This window comes from Myotis daubentonii, chromosome 3 (assembly GCF_963259705.1).
Source record: "Myotis daubentonii chromosome 3, mMyoDau2.1, whole genome shotgun sequence".
Classification (NCBI taxonomy): Eukaryota; Metazoa; Chordata; class Mammalia; order Chiroptera; family Vespertilionidae; genus Myotis; species Myotis daubentonii.
Window position 1 is genome coordinate 107,434,890 of NC_081842.1, and position 14,990 is coordinate 107,449,879.

Consider the following 14,990-nt stretch of genomic DNA (forward strand, 5'->3'; position numbering starts at 1 on the left):
GATGTGCAAGCAGCCTCTCCCCAACAGCCAGAAGAGCCACCACTGCTGCAAACAGCACCCACCAGAGGAGCCGCTGACAACTGAGGAGCAGCTGCTGCTGCGACTGCCCAAGGAACAACTGCAGCACAAGGAGCCACTGCCACCCAAGGAGCAGCCCCTGCACAACTCGACATATAGATCTGTCAGTGAGAACAAAAATGGGTAGACAAAGAAATCCCCAAAGGAAAGAAAAAGAGGAATCACCAGAAAAGCAGCTAAGGGTCATACAATTCATAAACCGGATGGATGAAAAAATCAGCAACTTATGTAAGAATCAAGTAGAAATTAAGAGTGATATAGCTGCAATAAAAAACACCGTGGAAAGTTTCAACAGTAGACTAGGAGAAGCAGAGGACTGAATTAGCAAATTAGAAGAAAGGGAAGCAAAACCACCCAAACTGAACTGCAATTAGAGAAAAAACATTAAAAGACAGGAGGAGAGCCTAAGGGAGCTATGGGACAACATCACATGAAGCAACATTAGAATCATAGAGGTGCCAGAACAGTAGGAAAAGGAACAAGGGTTAGAAAACCTATTTGAAGAAATAATGTCAGAAAACTTCCCTGATGTGGGGAAGAAAAAAGTCAACACAAGCACAGAGAGTCCCAAACAAGACGAACCCAAAAAGACCCACACCAAGACACATAATTACCATGGCAAATGTTCAGGACAAAGAGAGAATCTTAAAGGCTGCAAAAGAGAGACAGAAAGTTATGTACAAGGGATCTCCCATTAGATTATCAAATGATTTCTTAACAGAAATACATCAGGCCAGAAAAGAATGGAAAAAAATTTTCAAAAAGAAGCAAATAAAGGGACTGAATCCAAGAATACTCTATCCAGCAAGGCTATCAATCAAACTTGAAGGAGAAATAAAGAGCTTCATAGACAAAAAAAGGCTAAGGCAGTTTATCACTACCAAGCCAGCAATGCAAGAAATGCTAAAGGGACCGATGTAAAAAGAAGAAATAAAAAGGTAAGAAGGAACACAGGCACAAAAAATAAAAATGGCTACAAATAAGTACCTGTCAATAATAACTTTAAACGTAAACGGACTAAATGCTCCAATCAAAAGACATCGAGTGGCTGAATGGATAAAAAAACATGACCCATATATATGCAGTCTATAAGAGACCCACCTCAGAAAAAGGGACTCACACAGACTGAAAGTGAAGGGATGAAAAAATATCTTTCAGGCCAATGGAAATGAAAAAAAAAAAAGCTGGGGTAGCAATACTTATATCTGACAAAATAGACCTCAAAGTGAAGGCCATAACAAGAGATAAGGATGGCCACTTCATAATACTAAAGGGATCGATGCAACAAGAGGATATAATCCTGATAAACATATATGCACCCAATGCAGGAGCACCCAAATACATAAAAAAAAAAAAAAAATCCTGGAAGATATCAAGGGAGAGATCAACAACAATACAATCACAGTAGGGGACTTTAATACACCACTGACATTACTGGATAAATCCTCTAGACAAAAAATCAGCAAAGAAACAGCAATCCTAAATGACTCACTAGATCAGATAGACTTACTTGACATCTTTAGAACATTTCACGCCAAAGCCATGGAATATACATTCTTCTCAAGTGCACATGGGACATTTTCAAAAATAGCCCACATATTGGGTCACAAGCAAAGTCTCTTCAAATTCAAGAAGATTGAATTCATATCAAGCAAAAAGAAAGGACCCAAATAAACAAAATCAGAAATGAAAGAGGTGAAATAACAACAGACCCCACAGAAATACAAAGGCTTGTTAAAAAATACTATGAACAACTCTATTCCAACAAACTAGACAACACAGAGGAAATGGACATATTCCTAGAAAAATACAACCTTGCAAAACTCAATCAGGACAGAAGCTCTCCCACTGCAGACACAGCGGACTCTCATAGCCAGTTAGCCTGGAGGTCAAATCACCCCCACTATTGCTGACAACAATCAAGGCTTAACTACAACAAGACTGCGCACAAAGACCACTAGGGGGCGCACCAAGAAAAGATAAAAAAATGCGGAGACAAAGAAACAGGACGCAAATGTCAGAAATGGAAGTTATAGAGCTCAAAACCACACTTTTAAGGTCTCTCAAGAACTGTATAGAAGCTGCCGATAAACTTAGTAAGGCCCTCGAAAAGACTGGTGAGACCGCCGATAAATGTAGTGAGATCCTCAAGAAATCTAATGAGACCCTCGACGTTGTGATAAAGAACCAACTAGAAATTAAGCATACACTGACTGAAATAAAGAATATTATACAGACACCCAACAGCAGACCAGAGGAGCGCAAGAATCAAGTCAAAGATTCAAAACGCGAAGAAGCAAAAAACACCCAACTGGAAAAGCAAAATGAAAAAAGAATCCGAAAATACGAAGATAGTGTAAGGAGCCTCTGGGACAGCTTCAAGCGTACCAACATCAGAATTATAGGGGTTCCAGAAGATGAGAGAGAGCAAGATATTGAAAACCTATTTGAAGAAATAATGACAGAAAACTTCCCCTACCTGGTGAAAGAAATAGACTTACAAGTCCAGGAAGCGCAGAGAACCCCAAACAAAAGGAATCCAAAGAGGACCACACCAAGACACATCATAATTAAAATGCCAAGAGCAAAAGACAAAGAGAGAATCCTAAAAGCAGCAAGAGAAAGAAACCCAGTTACCTACAAGGGAGTACCCATACGACTGTCAGCTGATTTCTCAACAGAAATTTTGCAGGCCAGGAGGGAGTGGCAAGAAATATTCAAAGTGATGAATGCCAAGAACCTACAACCAAGATTACTTTATCCAGCAAAGCTATCATTCAGAACGGAAGGTCAGATAAAGAGCTTCACAGATAAGGAAAAGCTAAAGGAGTTCATCACCACCAAACCAGTATTATATGAAATGCTGAAAGGTATCCTTTAAGAAGAGGAAGAAGAAGAAAAAGGTAAAGATACAAATTATGAAAAACAAATATGCATCTATCAACAAGTGAATCTAAGAATCAAGTGAATAAATAATCTGGTGATCATAATAGAATCAGGGACATAGAAAGGGAATGGACTGACTATTCTTGGGGGGGAAAGGGGTGTGGGAGATGCGGGAAGAGACTGGACAAAAATCGTGCACCTATGGATGAGGACAGTGGGTGGGGAGTGAGGGTGGATGGTGGGGCGGGAACTGGGAGGAGGGGAGTTATGGGGGGAAAAAAGAGGAACAAATGTAATAATCTGAACAATAAAGATTTAATTTAAAAAAAAACTCAATCAGGAAGAATCTAAAAATCTTAAGGACGATAACTATGGAAGAAATAGAAGCAGTCATCAAAAAGCTTCCAGCAAACAAAAGCCCAGGACCAGACGGCTTCACAGGGGAGTTTTACCAAACATTCAAGGAAGAACTAAATCCTATCCTCCTCAGACTATTCCAAAAAATTCAACAGGAAGGAACACTTCCAAGCTCATTCTATGAAGCCAGCATCAACCTAACACCAAAACCAGATAAAGACAACAAAATGAAAGAGAATTACAGGACAATATCCCTCATGAACATAGATGCCAAAATCCTCAACAAATCTTAGCAAATTGGATCCAGCAGTACATCAGAAAGATCATGCACCATGACCAAGTAGGATTTATCCCAGGGATGCAAGGATGGTACAATATCCGCAAATCAATAAACGTGGTACATCACATAAACAAATTGAGAGATAAAAATCACATAGTCAGCCGAAACCGGTTTGGCTCGGTGGATAGAGTGTCGGCCTGCGGACTGAAAGGTCCCAGGTTCGATTTCAGTCAAGGGCATGTACCTGGGTTGCGGGCACATCCCCAGTGGGGGGTGTGCAGGTGGCAGCTGATGGATGTTTCTCTCTCATCGATGTTTCTAACTCTCTATCGCTCTCCCTTTCTCTCTGTAAAAAAATCAATAAAATGTGTTTAAAAAAATCACATAGTCATATCAATTGATGCAGAAAAAGCATGTGACAAAATCCAACACCCTTTGTTGATAAAAACTCTCAGCAAGGTGGGAATAGAAGGATCATACCTCAATATAATAAAAGCCATATATGACAGACCTACAGCCAACATCATACTCAATGGGTAAAATTTAAACCATTTCCCCTAAGAACAGGAACAAGACAGGGATGCCCACTCCCACCACTCCTGTTCGACATAGTACTGGAAGTACTAGCCATTACGATTAGACAAGAAGAAATAAAAGGCATCCAAATTGGAAAAGAATAAGTAAAACTGTCCTTATTCGCAGATGACATGATACTGTACATAGAAAACCCTAAAGACTACATCAAAAAGTTATTAGACTTAATAAATGAATTCGACAGTGTATCAGGATATAAAATTAATGCCAAGAAATCTATGGCATTTCAATACACCAATAGTAAACTGACAGAAAGAGAGACTAAAAAAGCAATCCCATTTACCAACACACCAAATAATTAAGATACCTAGGAATAAACTTAACTAAGGAGGAAAAAGACCTCTACTCAGAAAACTACAGGACACTGAAAAAAGAGATAGAGGAAGACATAAACAGATAGAAAAACATACCGTGTTCATGGATTTGTAGAATCAACATCATTAAAATGTCCATACTACCCAAAGCAATCTATACATTCAATGCACTCCCCATTAAAATACCAACGGCATATTTCACAGACCTAGAACAGACTTTCCAAAAATTCGTCTGGAATAAAAAAAGACCTGGAATAGCTGCAGCGATCCTGAGAAAGAAGATCAAAGTAGGTGGGATCTCAATACCAGATATCAAGCTGTATTAAAAAGCCCCTGTTCTCAAAACTGCCTGGTACTGGCACAAGAACAGACATAGATCAACAGAATAGAATAGAGAACCCAGAAATTGACCCAAACCACTATGCTCAATTAATATTTGACAAAGCAGGCAAGCACATACAATGGTGTCAAGACAGTCTCTTCAATAAATGGTGTTGGGAAAATTGGACAGATACATGCAAAAAAATGAAACTAGACCACCAACTTACACCATACACAATAATAAACTCAAAATGGATAAAGGACTTAAACATAAGACAGGAAACCATAAAAATACCAGAGGAATCACAGGCAGCAAAATCTCAGACATATGTCGAAGCAATTTCTTCACTGATACCCCTCCTAGGGCAATGGAAACTAAAGAGAAAATAAAGAAATGGGACTACATCAAAATAAAAAGCTTTTGCCTAGTAAAAGACCATCAACAAAACAACAAGAAAGCCCACTGCATGGGAGAACATATCTGCCAATGTTATCACCAATAAGGGTTTAATCTCCAACATTTACAGGGAACTCATACAACTTAACAAAAGGAAGATAAACAACCCAATCAAAAAATGGGCAACAGACCTAAAAAGATACTTTCCTTTGTTTTTTAATTTTTTGTTGTTGATACTTTTCGAAAGAAGACATAAGGAAGGTCAAGAGATATATGAAAACATGCTCAAAGTCACTAATCATCTGAGAGATGCAAATTAAAACGACAATGCAATACCATCTCACACCTGTCAGAATGGCTATCAACAAATCAACAAAGGACAAGTGTTGGAGAGGATGTGGAGAAAAAAGAACCCTCGTGCATTGTTGGTGGGAATGCAGACTGGTGCAGCCACTGTGGAGAACAGTATAGAGTTTCCTCAAAAAACTAAAAATGGAACTCCCATTTGACCCAGTGATCCCACTTCTAGGAATATATCCCAAGAAACTAGAAACACCAGTTAGGAAGGATATATGCACCCCTATGTTCATAGTGGCACAACTCACCATAGCTAAGATTTGGAAACAGCCTAAGTGCCCATCAGTAGATGAGTGGATTAGAAAACTGTGGTACATCTACACAATGGAATACTATGCTGAGGTAAAGAAGAAGGAACTTTTACCATTTGCAACAGCATGGATGGAACTGGAGAGCATTATGTTAATTGAAATTATGTTTGTTAGAGAAAGATAAATATCACATAATCTCACTCATATGTGGGATATAATGATCAACAGAAACTGATGAACAAAAATAGATCCAGAGACAAATGGCAGGGGAGGAGGAAGGGGAACTAGAGATCAACCAAATAATACTTTACAAATGTCAAATGTGCAAGATTACAAGTTTTTTTTTCTCTCAGAAGCTTTTACACTTAGACCACTCTGAACTCTCTAAATGATCACTTAACCAAGTCAACCTGTTTATTCCTTTTGGTGGAACAAGTACAGGCACAAGCAATTTAAAAATCATCAAAAACTTAATGTTAAAAACAAAAACCAATTTTAGATTTGAAACTCATTATGTTTCTTATCTCTCCAAAAATTTCTTACCTGATTAAATTTTCTCTACCACTAAGTTCACAGTATAGAAGACATCAAATAGAAGTGTAACTATTCTGTTTTAAACAGTGAAAACAGAACACAGAAGCGTCAACCAAAGATTAGTGCTATCAAATTGCAATTCTATTTTAAGGTAGATCAGCACATACCTATATATATTATGAATGTGATTTAAGGTAAGAAAATATTGTTAATTTCTTTTGAATTGAAATACCAGAAAATAATCCTATATAATAAAAGGGTAATATGCAAATTGACCCTAATGGTGGAACGACTGGGAATAACCGGTGGCTATGATGCACAATGACCACCAGGGGGCAGACGCTCAACATAGAAGCTGCCCTCTGCTGGTCAGTGCGCTCCCACAGGGGGAGCTCCGCTCGGCCAGAAGTTGGGCTGACACCTGCGAGCGCAGCGGTGGTGGCGGGAGCCTCTCCCACCTCCTCTGCGGCACTAGGGATGTCCGACTAACAGCTTAGGCCGGCCTAAGCTGGCAGGTGGACATCCCCTGAGGGGTCCCGGACTGCAAAAGGGCACAGGCCGGGCTGAGGGACTCCCCCAAGTACACGAATTTTCATGCACTGGGCCTCTAGTCTTTGGATAAAAATGCAGCACTGAAAGGTCAAAAAAGAAAAATATGTATTAAGAAACGTATCATTTAGGCTAGCATTAGAGGCCTTGTCTTTCTCTTTAACTACACAGAAAAACATGTCCTTTAACATTTTATCTAAAATATCAGACATTTATTGAAACTATTTTATAGTTCATTTTCTTTTAAAAGTTCTGAGGTCAATTATAAAGGATATTATGGACATTATTAAAACCTATTTTCTCTCTCTAGAAAAAGAACAGCCGAAACCGGTTTGGCTCAGTGGATAGAGTGTCGGCCTGCGGACTGAAAGGTCCCAGGTTCGATTCCGGTCAAGGGCATGTACCTGGGTTGCGGGCACATCCCCAGTAGGAGATGTGCAGAAGGCAGCTGATTGATGTTTCTCTCTCATCGATGTTTCTAACTCTCTATCTCTCTCCCTTCCTCTCTGTAAAAAATCAATAATATATATTATAAAAAAAAAAAAAAAAGAAGAACACCATAGAAAAGTCATCTGGTCATTCAGAGTTTTGATTTACAAAACATAGAGTAGTCCTAGCTGGTTTGGCTCAGTGGATAGAGCATCAGCCTATGGACTGAAGGGTCCCAGGTTAGATTCTGGTCAAGAGCACATGCCTGGGTTGCAGGCTTGATCCCCAATAGGAGGTGTGCAGAAAACAGCCAATCAATGATTCTCTCTCATCATTGATGTTTTCATCTCTCTCTCCCTCTCCCTTCCTTTCTAAAATCAATAAAAATATGTTTTAAAAAATTAAAAAATAAAATAAAAAAACATAGAGTAAAACACAGACAAAATACACCCATAACAATTCACTGCAGAAACTTTGGCAGGATTCTCTTGGGAGGGGGATGCTCACAGAAGCCTCCTTGGTGCCTCTCTTCTCTCTGGAATGGCCTCAGGGTCTGCCTTGGTCAGAAGTATGATGTGGTTTTTAAAGTGACAGATGGCTTTCAAGCCTATGAAAAGCTGTATTCTTAAAGCACAGACATCCATACTGACAGGTGGGCAAGCCTAGTAAAGGAAAAAATCACAAATTTAACCAAGGAAAAAACATACATGAACTTTAATCTTCAAAAATCTGTCTAGTTGATAAAGTCTCTTCTGTTCTACCCCCTTAAAAAAAACTCCTCAAATTCCTATTCTTATCAGAGCAAGGAGGTTATTCTATCTAAACTTATATAACCAACTATCTACTTCATATGTGCCTGTCAAAGAGCTACCCTTTCTGAATGAATTCAGAAAGTGGGTGTGTCCGAGGCCCTCACAGCAGTAGGGACTCCCCATGACTCTGGAAGTGCAGCCACCCAGGGAAATCCCACTAATAGCATGCTGGCTTGGGAGTATGCCCAAACAGAGCTCATAGGCAAAATGAGATACTACAAAAAGGCATTCCACTGCACAGAGAGTAAATAAAATGGTTTCTTAGTAGATGGGTGTGTAGGATGAAAATGCTTGTATGTTCAGATGGCCCCTGACTCTTAGGTCCTTAAGTGGGGACACTGCCTAGAATGCCTGACAGGTTGGGTGTGTCAGGTAAACTGGAGGAAATCTGGATCGGGAGCCAGGCGCCTGTCCCTATAAGGGAATATTAATTCAACTAGAATGGGTAAGAAAGATAACAGAAGAACTCTTTCAGGGAGCTCACAAAACATTCATGTTATAGCAAGGTTCATCCATGTTAAGGCTGCCAGACCCATGCCTCCTCCTGCATTCACACTGTTTGATTCCGAGGTCATCTTCCTTGTCCATTTGTACAACATGCTTGGGGAAATACCTCCATCTATGTTTTCATCCCTAAGAATAGTAAGGTGGCCCCGGCTAGTGCTTAAGAGCTGGAATCTGAGAGGAATGGGAAAAAAAAGCTATGTGCCCTTTGGGCCAAACTATGAGGCTGTGAAATCTTTCTCAGACCTCGCAGCTACCAAAGCCTGAGTCAGCAAGTGGGCTAAATGCGTGCTGACTCAGGTGGCACCTGGGATTTCAGAATGGTGGGGGTGCAGGGAAGGGGGAGCCATGAGGTGTGTACGCTCATGAGGACGGGTCTCAAGTGCAGCTGCCCCAACCAGCTACCGGTCTCTCTTCTTTTCTCCCTTCCTCTCTTGGGTTCCTTCTCTCTGGTTTTATGAGACTGAGAAGACCTGAAGTTATTATTTATTTTCTTTATTTTCCCTTTTTTTTCTTAAGAGTTTTATTGACATATAATTCACATACTATATAATTCACCCATTTAAAGCATACAACTGAGTGGTTTTTAGTATAATAGTGTTTAGCAAACAGATATGTGCAACCAACACCACAGTCAATTTTAGAACATTTTCATCATCTCAAAAAGAAACCATGTACCGTTTTGCTATTGTCCCCCTCTCTCATCCATCCCAATCCTAAGCAACAACTAATCTACTCTTTGTCTCTATTGGTATGCCTATTCTGGACTTTTATATAAATGAAATCATGTAATTATGTGTGTGGTCTTTGGTAACTGGTTTCTTTCAGGATTCATCCATGTTATAGTGCTAAAAGGGTCATCTATGTTATAGCAAGGTTCATCCATGTTATGGCACTTCCATGTGCCAGTTTCCATGTGTTTATCCATATGTCAGTGCTTCATTTCTTTTTATGACCAAGTAATATTCTGTTATATGGATATATCACATTTTGTTTACCCATTCATCAGCTGATAAACATTTGGGTTGCTTCCACCTTTTAGTTATTATGAATAATGCTGCTATAGACATTTGTATATAATGTGTGGGCATTTTGTGTAGATGTATTTTTTTCATCTCTCTTGGGCATATACCTAGAAGTTGAATCATTGGGTAACAGGGTAACTCAATGTTTAACTGTTTGAGGAAATATCAGACTTATTCCAAGATGGCCACACCATGTTATATTCCCTCAAGCAATGTATGAGGGTTCCAATTTCTTAGCGTCCTCACCAACATTTGTTATTACCTGACATTTTTATTGTAGCTTTGATCTACCTCAATCTATTATATACCCCTCACTCTACCATCACTACCTATGTAAGCCTATGTCTTTCTGAGTTTTTTCCTTTTTCCTTAAAGGCATGGTGTGGAGAGAAGAAAGGGGCAAAGAATCTGTCAGCTTTCAATTTTTACTAGGAAAATAACCTTTATTTTAAAAATAATCTATTTAAAAGCCCATGTGTATATCTTAACCACAGACAGAAAGACAAGGAAAAGATGTGATTCTGGCCTCCCAAGAGGCTTAAGGTAGGCAGCAAGCCTGGTCAGCAACAAAAAAGCTACAGGTTGGGCCACAACAAAAAAAAGAGTTACTGAGAACTCAAATCACAACAGTGATAACAGGAGAGTGCCTCAGACATGTTCGCACTTCACAGTGCTGGCTTCTTAACATAACAATTGTTACTGAGCACTTAGTTTTCCAAGAAAAGGTGTTCCAGAAGCCTTTTATGATAGACATAAACTAACCTGTGAACTACAGGCCATTATGCTTTTGGGGTTTCCTACAGCCTATATCTTCACAACAAACATCCATTCAAGCAGCTTATACGTCAGAGGTGATATACCATACGATGAATATCATAAAAATGATCAGTATATTTTTGAGAACAGAAATTCAACATCAGAAAACATACTATTTCATCATAGATGACCTATGTTTATTTTGTAGTCAAGAGCTTTGCACAGACTAAGCATACTAAAAATGAGGTTATTGATCTAATATATCTATTAACTCCTAGATTTAGTCTACAGAAATACAAAAGATTGTTGAAGGCTTGTAAAATAACAAAACAATTATAGGCATATCTGATAACAATACAAAGAAATTATTTTAATGTACTTTATTCAATTTTGTATTCTTGAATATACTAATTTCTAAACTGATGTGTTAATAGCTACATATAATTGCCACCAATATTTCTGTTAAAAAATAAAATTGTAGTATACTATAGTTGTGAAGTACTCTTCCTGAAGTTACACTATACATATTCTCTACCAAACTTTCAAAACTATGTACTAGACCTAAATTCTGAGTGAAATGTTTTCAAAATAATCTTAAATATTGTCAGCTAAACCATGAATCAAAAATTGCTTACTATTTTACATTCAAAGGTTCTAATTCAATAAACAAGATCTTAAGACCTTTACTGTTCACCTTGCTTACAACCAAGAGCGCATTTGCAAGTGTGAATTCGTTCCTTTTTTATCTAAGATTGCACTGTCATAATAATGCAGTTCTAACCTTCAGGGTGGAGTCCACGTATGGGTCCTCCTCACGAGCTGCTGCCGCACTGCACCGCACTGTGAAACACTGCAGGTTGTTACTGAGGAAGAGGAAAAAGGCCACTGAGCAAAATGAAGGCCAAAAATGTGTCCATAGCTGGGAGTATTTTGGAGGTGAACAGAACTATGGCCAAGGGGGAAGAAGACACAAGTATCTGTAAAATGCTGATGAGGTAGACTGCTTATCAAGGAGAGTCCTCAAAATCCCTATATTTTTTAAAACATAACTGGTCCTCACCTTACTCCTATTGAATCATAATTTCTAGGGGCTGAATCCAGACACGTGTGTCTCCACAGAATTCTACATTTGGCTCTGTTGTACACCTCTAGTTAAGAACCAGGGATCTAGGTCAAATAACCTCATTTGGCAGACAAATGATGGCACTAGGACCAGTCCAAGGTACAGAGAATTCAGTATCAAAGCCAAGATTAGAAGCCAAATTCTTGACTATTATCTCTATTCCACTCATTTCAGGATGAAATTGAGCTTGGATTATGCTGGACAACACACTTAGATGATGCAAACACAAATCCAGTGGTAGAACAGAAAATCAGAGGCTGTCTGATGGAATCTTCAAGTATTATCAATCCAGTAGCTTGTTTTAAAGATTAGGGCATGGGAGGTTCATGACTGGTACAAGCACTCCCTGGAGAATAGAGCAAAATTAGATCCCAGGTCTCCTCACTCCTCATATGCCTCTATCTCTTTCCACAACCCCAGGCTGATTCTGTGGAAACAACATAGGGACCCATACAGTAAGTGCACAATAGATGCCTGGTGACTGACTGGTGGATAACTCAGCACTGCAATATTGACATTAAAAACAGTTAACTTAGAAATTGCTACAAAACCTATCTTGTAGTGAATTCACAGGAATGATTTTTAAAAAACAAATTAAAAAGTGGGAGAAGTGAAAATGAACTCTGATCTGGCCGGCATGGCTCAGTGTTTGAGCATCGACCTATGAACCCGGAGGTCACAGTTCAATTCCCAGTGAGGGTGCATGCCCGGGTTTGCAGGCTTGATCCCCAGTGTGGGGCATGCAGGAGACAGCTGATCAATCTCATCATTGATATTTCTGCCTCTCCCTTCCTCTGAAATCAATAAAAATATATTTTAAAAAAAGAAAATGAACTCTGTTAAAATAAAAAGGCAAAAGACTAAAGCAAATCTAACAATAATCTTGAAAGACTCTGCACAAGGTAGGGGAGGGGCATCAGTCAGGGCTCTCTCCATCTGTTTGTTGGGGCTCCACTTCAGCCTCAGCCCATTGCCATTTCTGTCTATTTCCACAAAGTTCTAGGACATGACCTCTAAAATCATGACAATAGCACTACCACTTAGAAATTTGGAGTAGAGAGCATTCTGAGGAATTAAAATGATTGGAAGGTACTTTGAGACAGTGGGGAACAAAACATCACCTGCAGTGGGGCCAGAATGACCAAAGGTCTAATAAAAGTAGTGGATTACTGTTAGGGTCTAGAGGTAAAAAGACTGGCTCCTCTGGCTCCCCTCCACTTCAGCTGCTGGCTACTGTTGAAGCACAAAGGAGTACCGTAAAAAATTAAAGTGAACTGAAACATGCTGCCTGGAAAGATGTGCAGGACATGCTGCTAATCATGCTGATCAGTGGATATACGATCCACTTCTGTGAAAAACAAATCATAGTAGTAGTATTTTTTTTTTTTAAGTCAGAGGAACATGTTGATGTGGTTGACTCTGAGAAGTAGGACTCATTTATGCATCGCTGTAAGGGTAACATTTTACATGATTTTATATTCTTAGATAAAATCTTATTTTCTATTGCTTTTTTTTGGGGTATATAAACATACTGGTCTGCAAAAACACATGACTTACACTTAAAGTGGGGGGGGTGCGTTTAGAGGGTCTACTCAGTAAATTCTCTGTCCTGTAACATCTGTGCAATAGGATGGAGGAAAGATGGATACTCTTTGCATCAATATTTTGGGATACAAATTGATATTTTATTCCTTCTTTCTCCCTCTATTTTTTCCTTGGTTTCTGAGATGCTATAGTTTCCTAGGTTTCCACATCCTTGAAGATTCTTCTCTTCCACCTCTTGCTTCCTAAACATGACTTTTAGTTCAACTACTTTTCTCTACTACACACTCTAGGAGCTATGCTCACTACTTAAATTAATCAGCTCTTTTTTTTTATCATAATAAAACATCTAAGTTTTCCTCTCTTCCCTAATCTTTAATCTTATGTGTCCAAAAGCATACTTAACATTTCCTCTTTATATTTCCTAAGCACCTCCAATTCAAATATGTAAAACAAATTTCTCTTTTGCCCCACACTACACCAGCCTCCATTCTTTCATAAAAGTAGGCTCAAAACTCATGGGGTTTTCAAGCGTCCCCCTTCCAACTATCCCATCCGAAACCAAGTCTTTTAATTCTCTTGCCAAAACCTCTCCCATCCATTCTTCTTTCTCACTGCTACTGCCCTGCCCAAATTCAGCCCTTCATTATCCTTACCTGAACCACTTCAATAGCTTATTTGTCTATGTTCAATCCAACCTCCATAATGGCCACTATTAATTTTCCTAAAACAATGCTCTGACCACATCACTTTCTTTGGTCAAAACCTTAAAAAATCCTTAGTTTAATTTTCAAAGCCCTGAGTTACATCACTACAGAACACTTTGGAAATTGAAAAGACTAACTAGCTCCACAATGTTCACTTAAGAAACACACAATAGCATTTCTCCTTACACCAGACAGTGGGGGAAAAGGAGAGCACCCACACTAGGAGTGGGCATCAAATCCCCAGGTGGATCTTGTGCTGTTTGAAATATATTCTAGCACCTGCTGCAGATTCTGATACCACCACTCAGTTGAAAAAAAAAAAGAAAGAAAGAAAGAAAAAATCACTATCCTTTTAAAAAAATAATTTAATTTACAATAAATTATTGGTTGCTCCTGCAAAACTATAAAACATACCCTTTGTTTATAGTCTTCCCTCCATAATGCCCTTCTCCTCCAATTTCCATCTGTCAAATTCTAACTAGCTCTCAGGCTGCACTTCAAACACAAAAAACTTTCCCATACGACTCAGCCAAAGTAATTTCTCTCCTCCCAGTGCCTAACACTTTCATGAAGTCTTAAGACATTTTTCACAAATCTCCTAGTGATTGTGCCCTGTTTATGTATCTCTGGCCCCCTCTATTTTGTTGCTTTAGAAAGCAGATGGTGTACCTTATTCACAGTTGCTCGGCCAGAAGGCCCAAATGTACGTGCCTTGCTCATAATCTAAGCTTAAAAAAAAAAACACCAAGAAATAAAACCAAAAGCATCACTTACAGTTGAAATAAAAGGAAATGAGGTCAAAGTCCTGCTCAGGACCCCAGTTTAGATGCCAGCAAACCAGGATAAGGCAACTCAAAAGACACCTGCCAACAATTAGCAACATGACCTTGACCAATCTCAACCTCTGGACTACTTCCCCATCTGCACCAATGAAAGATACAATCAGATAGTGTTTCTGGCCCCTTCATAGTTCTAAATCATTATGGAATAATTCAACTCATACAGAAAAGCTATAGTAGCACTGGAAAAAAAAAATAGGAAAAGAAATCTAGAGATGCCCTGACTGGCCCCACTGACTTTTCATTAGAATTCCTTATAAAAATCTTCCTCATGGCCCTAACAGGTTTGTCTTAGTGGATAGAGCATGGACCTGTGTACTGAAAGGTCCCGGGTT

The 14,990-nt window shown here is 39.0% G+C and overlaps 1 protein-coding gene across 7 annotated transcripts in view; it reads right to left on the reverse strand.

Moving 5' to 3' along the window:
• HPS3 (HPS3 biogenesis of lysosomal organelles complex 2 subunit 1) overlaps positions 1-14,990 on the reverse strand; it is a 75,130-nt gene that overhangs the window by 29,817 nt on the left and 30,323 nt on the right. For 6 of the 7 annotated variants that reach the window (XR_009451886.1, XR_009451887.1, XR_009451888.1 and 3 more), the window contains exons 6-7: positions 11,226-11,307; positions 7,855-8,009 (exon numbers count right to left, since the gene is read on the reverse strand). Coding sequence is in view for 3 of the 7 variants with exons in the window: in XM_059688186.1 (XP_059544169.1) it covers positions 7,855-8,009; positions 11,226-11,307 (237 nt within the window). In the remaining 4 variants the exon portion in view is untranslated. The remainder of the gene's footprint in view (positions 1-7,854; positions 8,010-11,225; positions 11,308-14,990) is intronic. The other variant, XM_059688188.1, reaches the window with a different exon arrangement.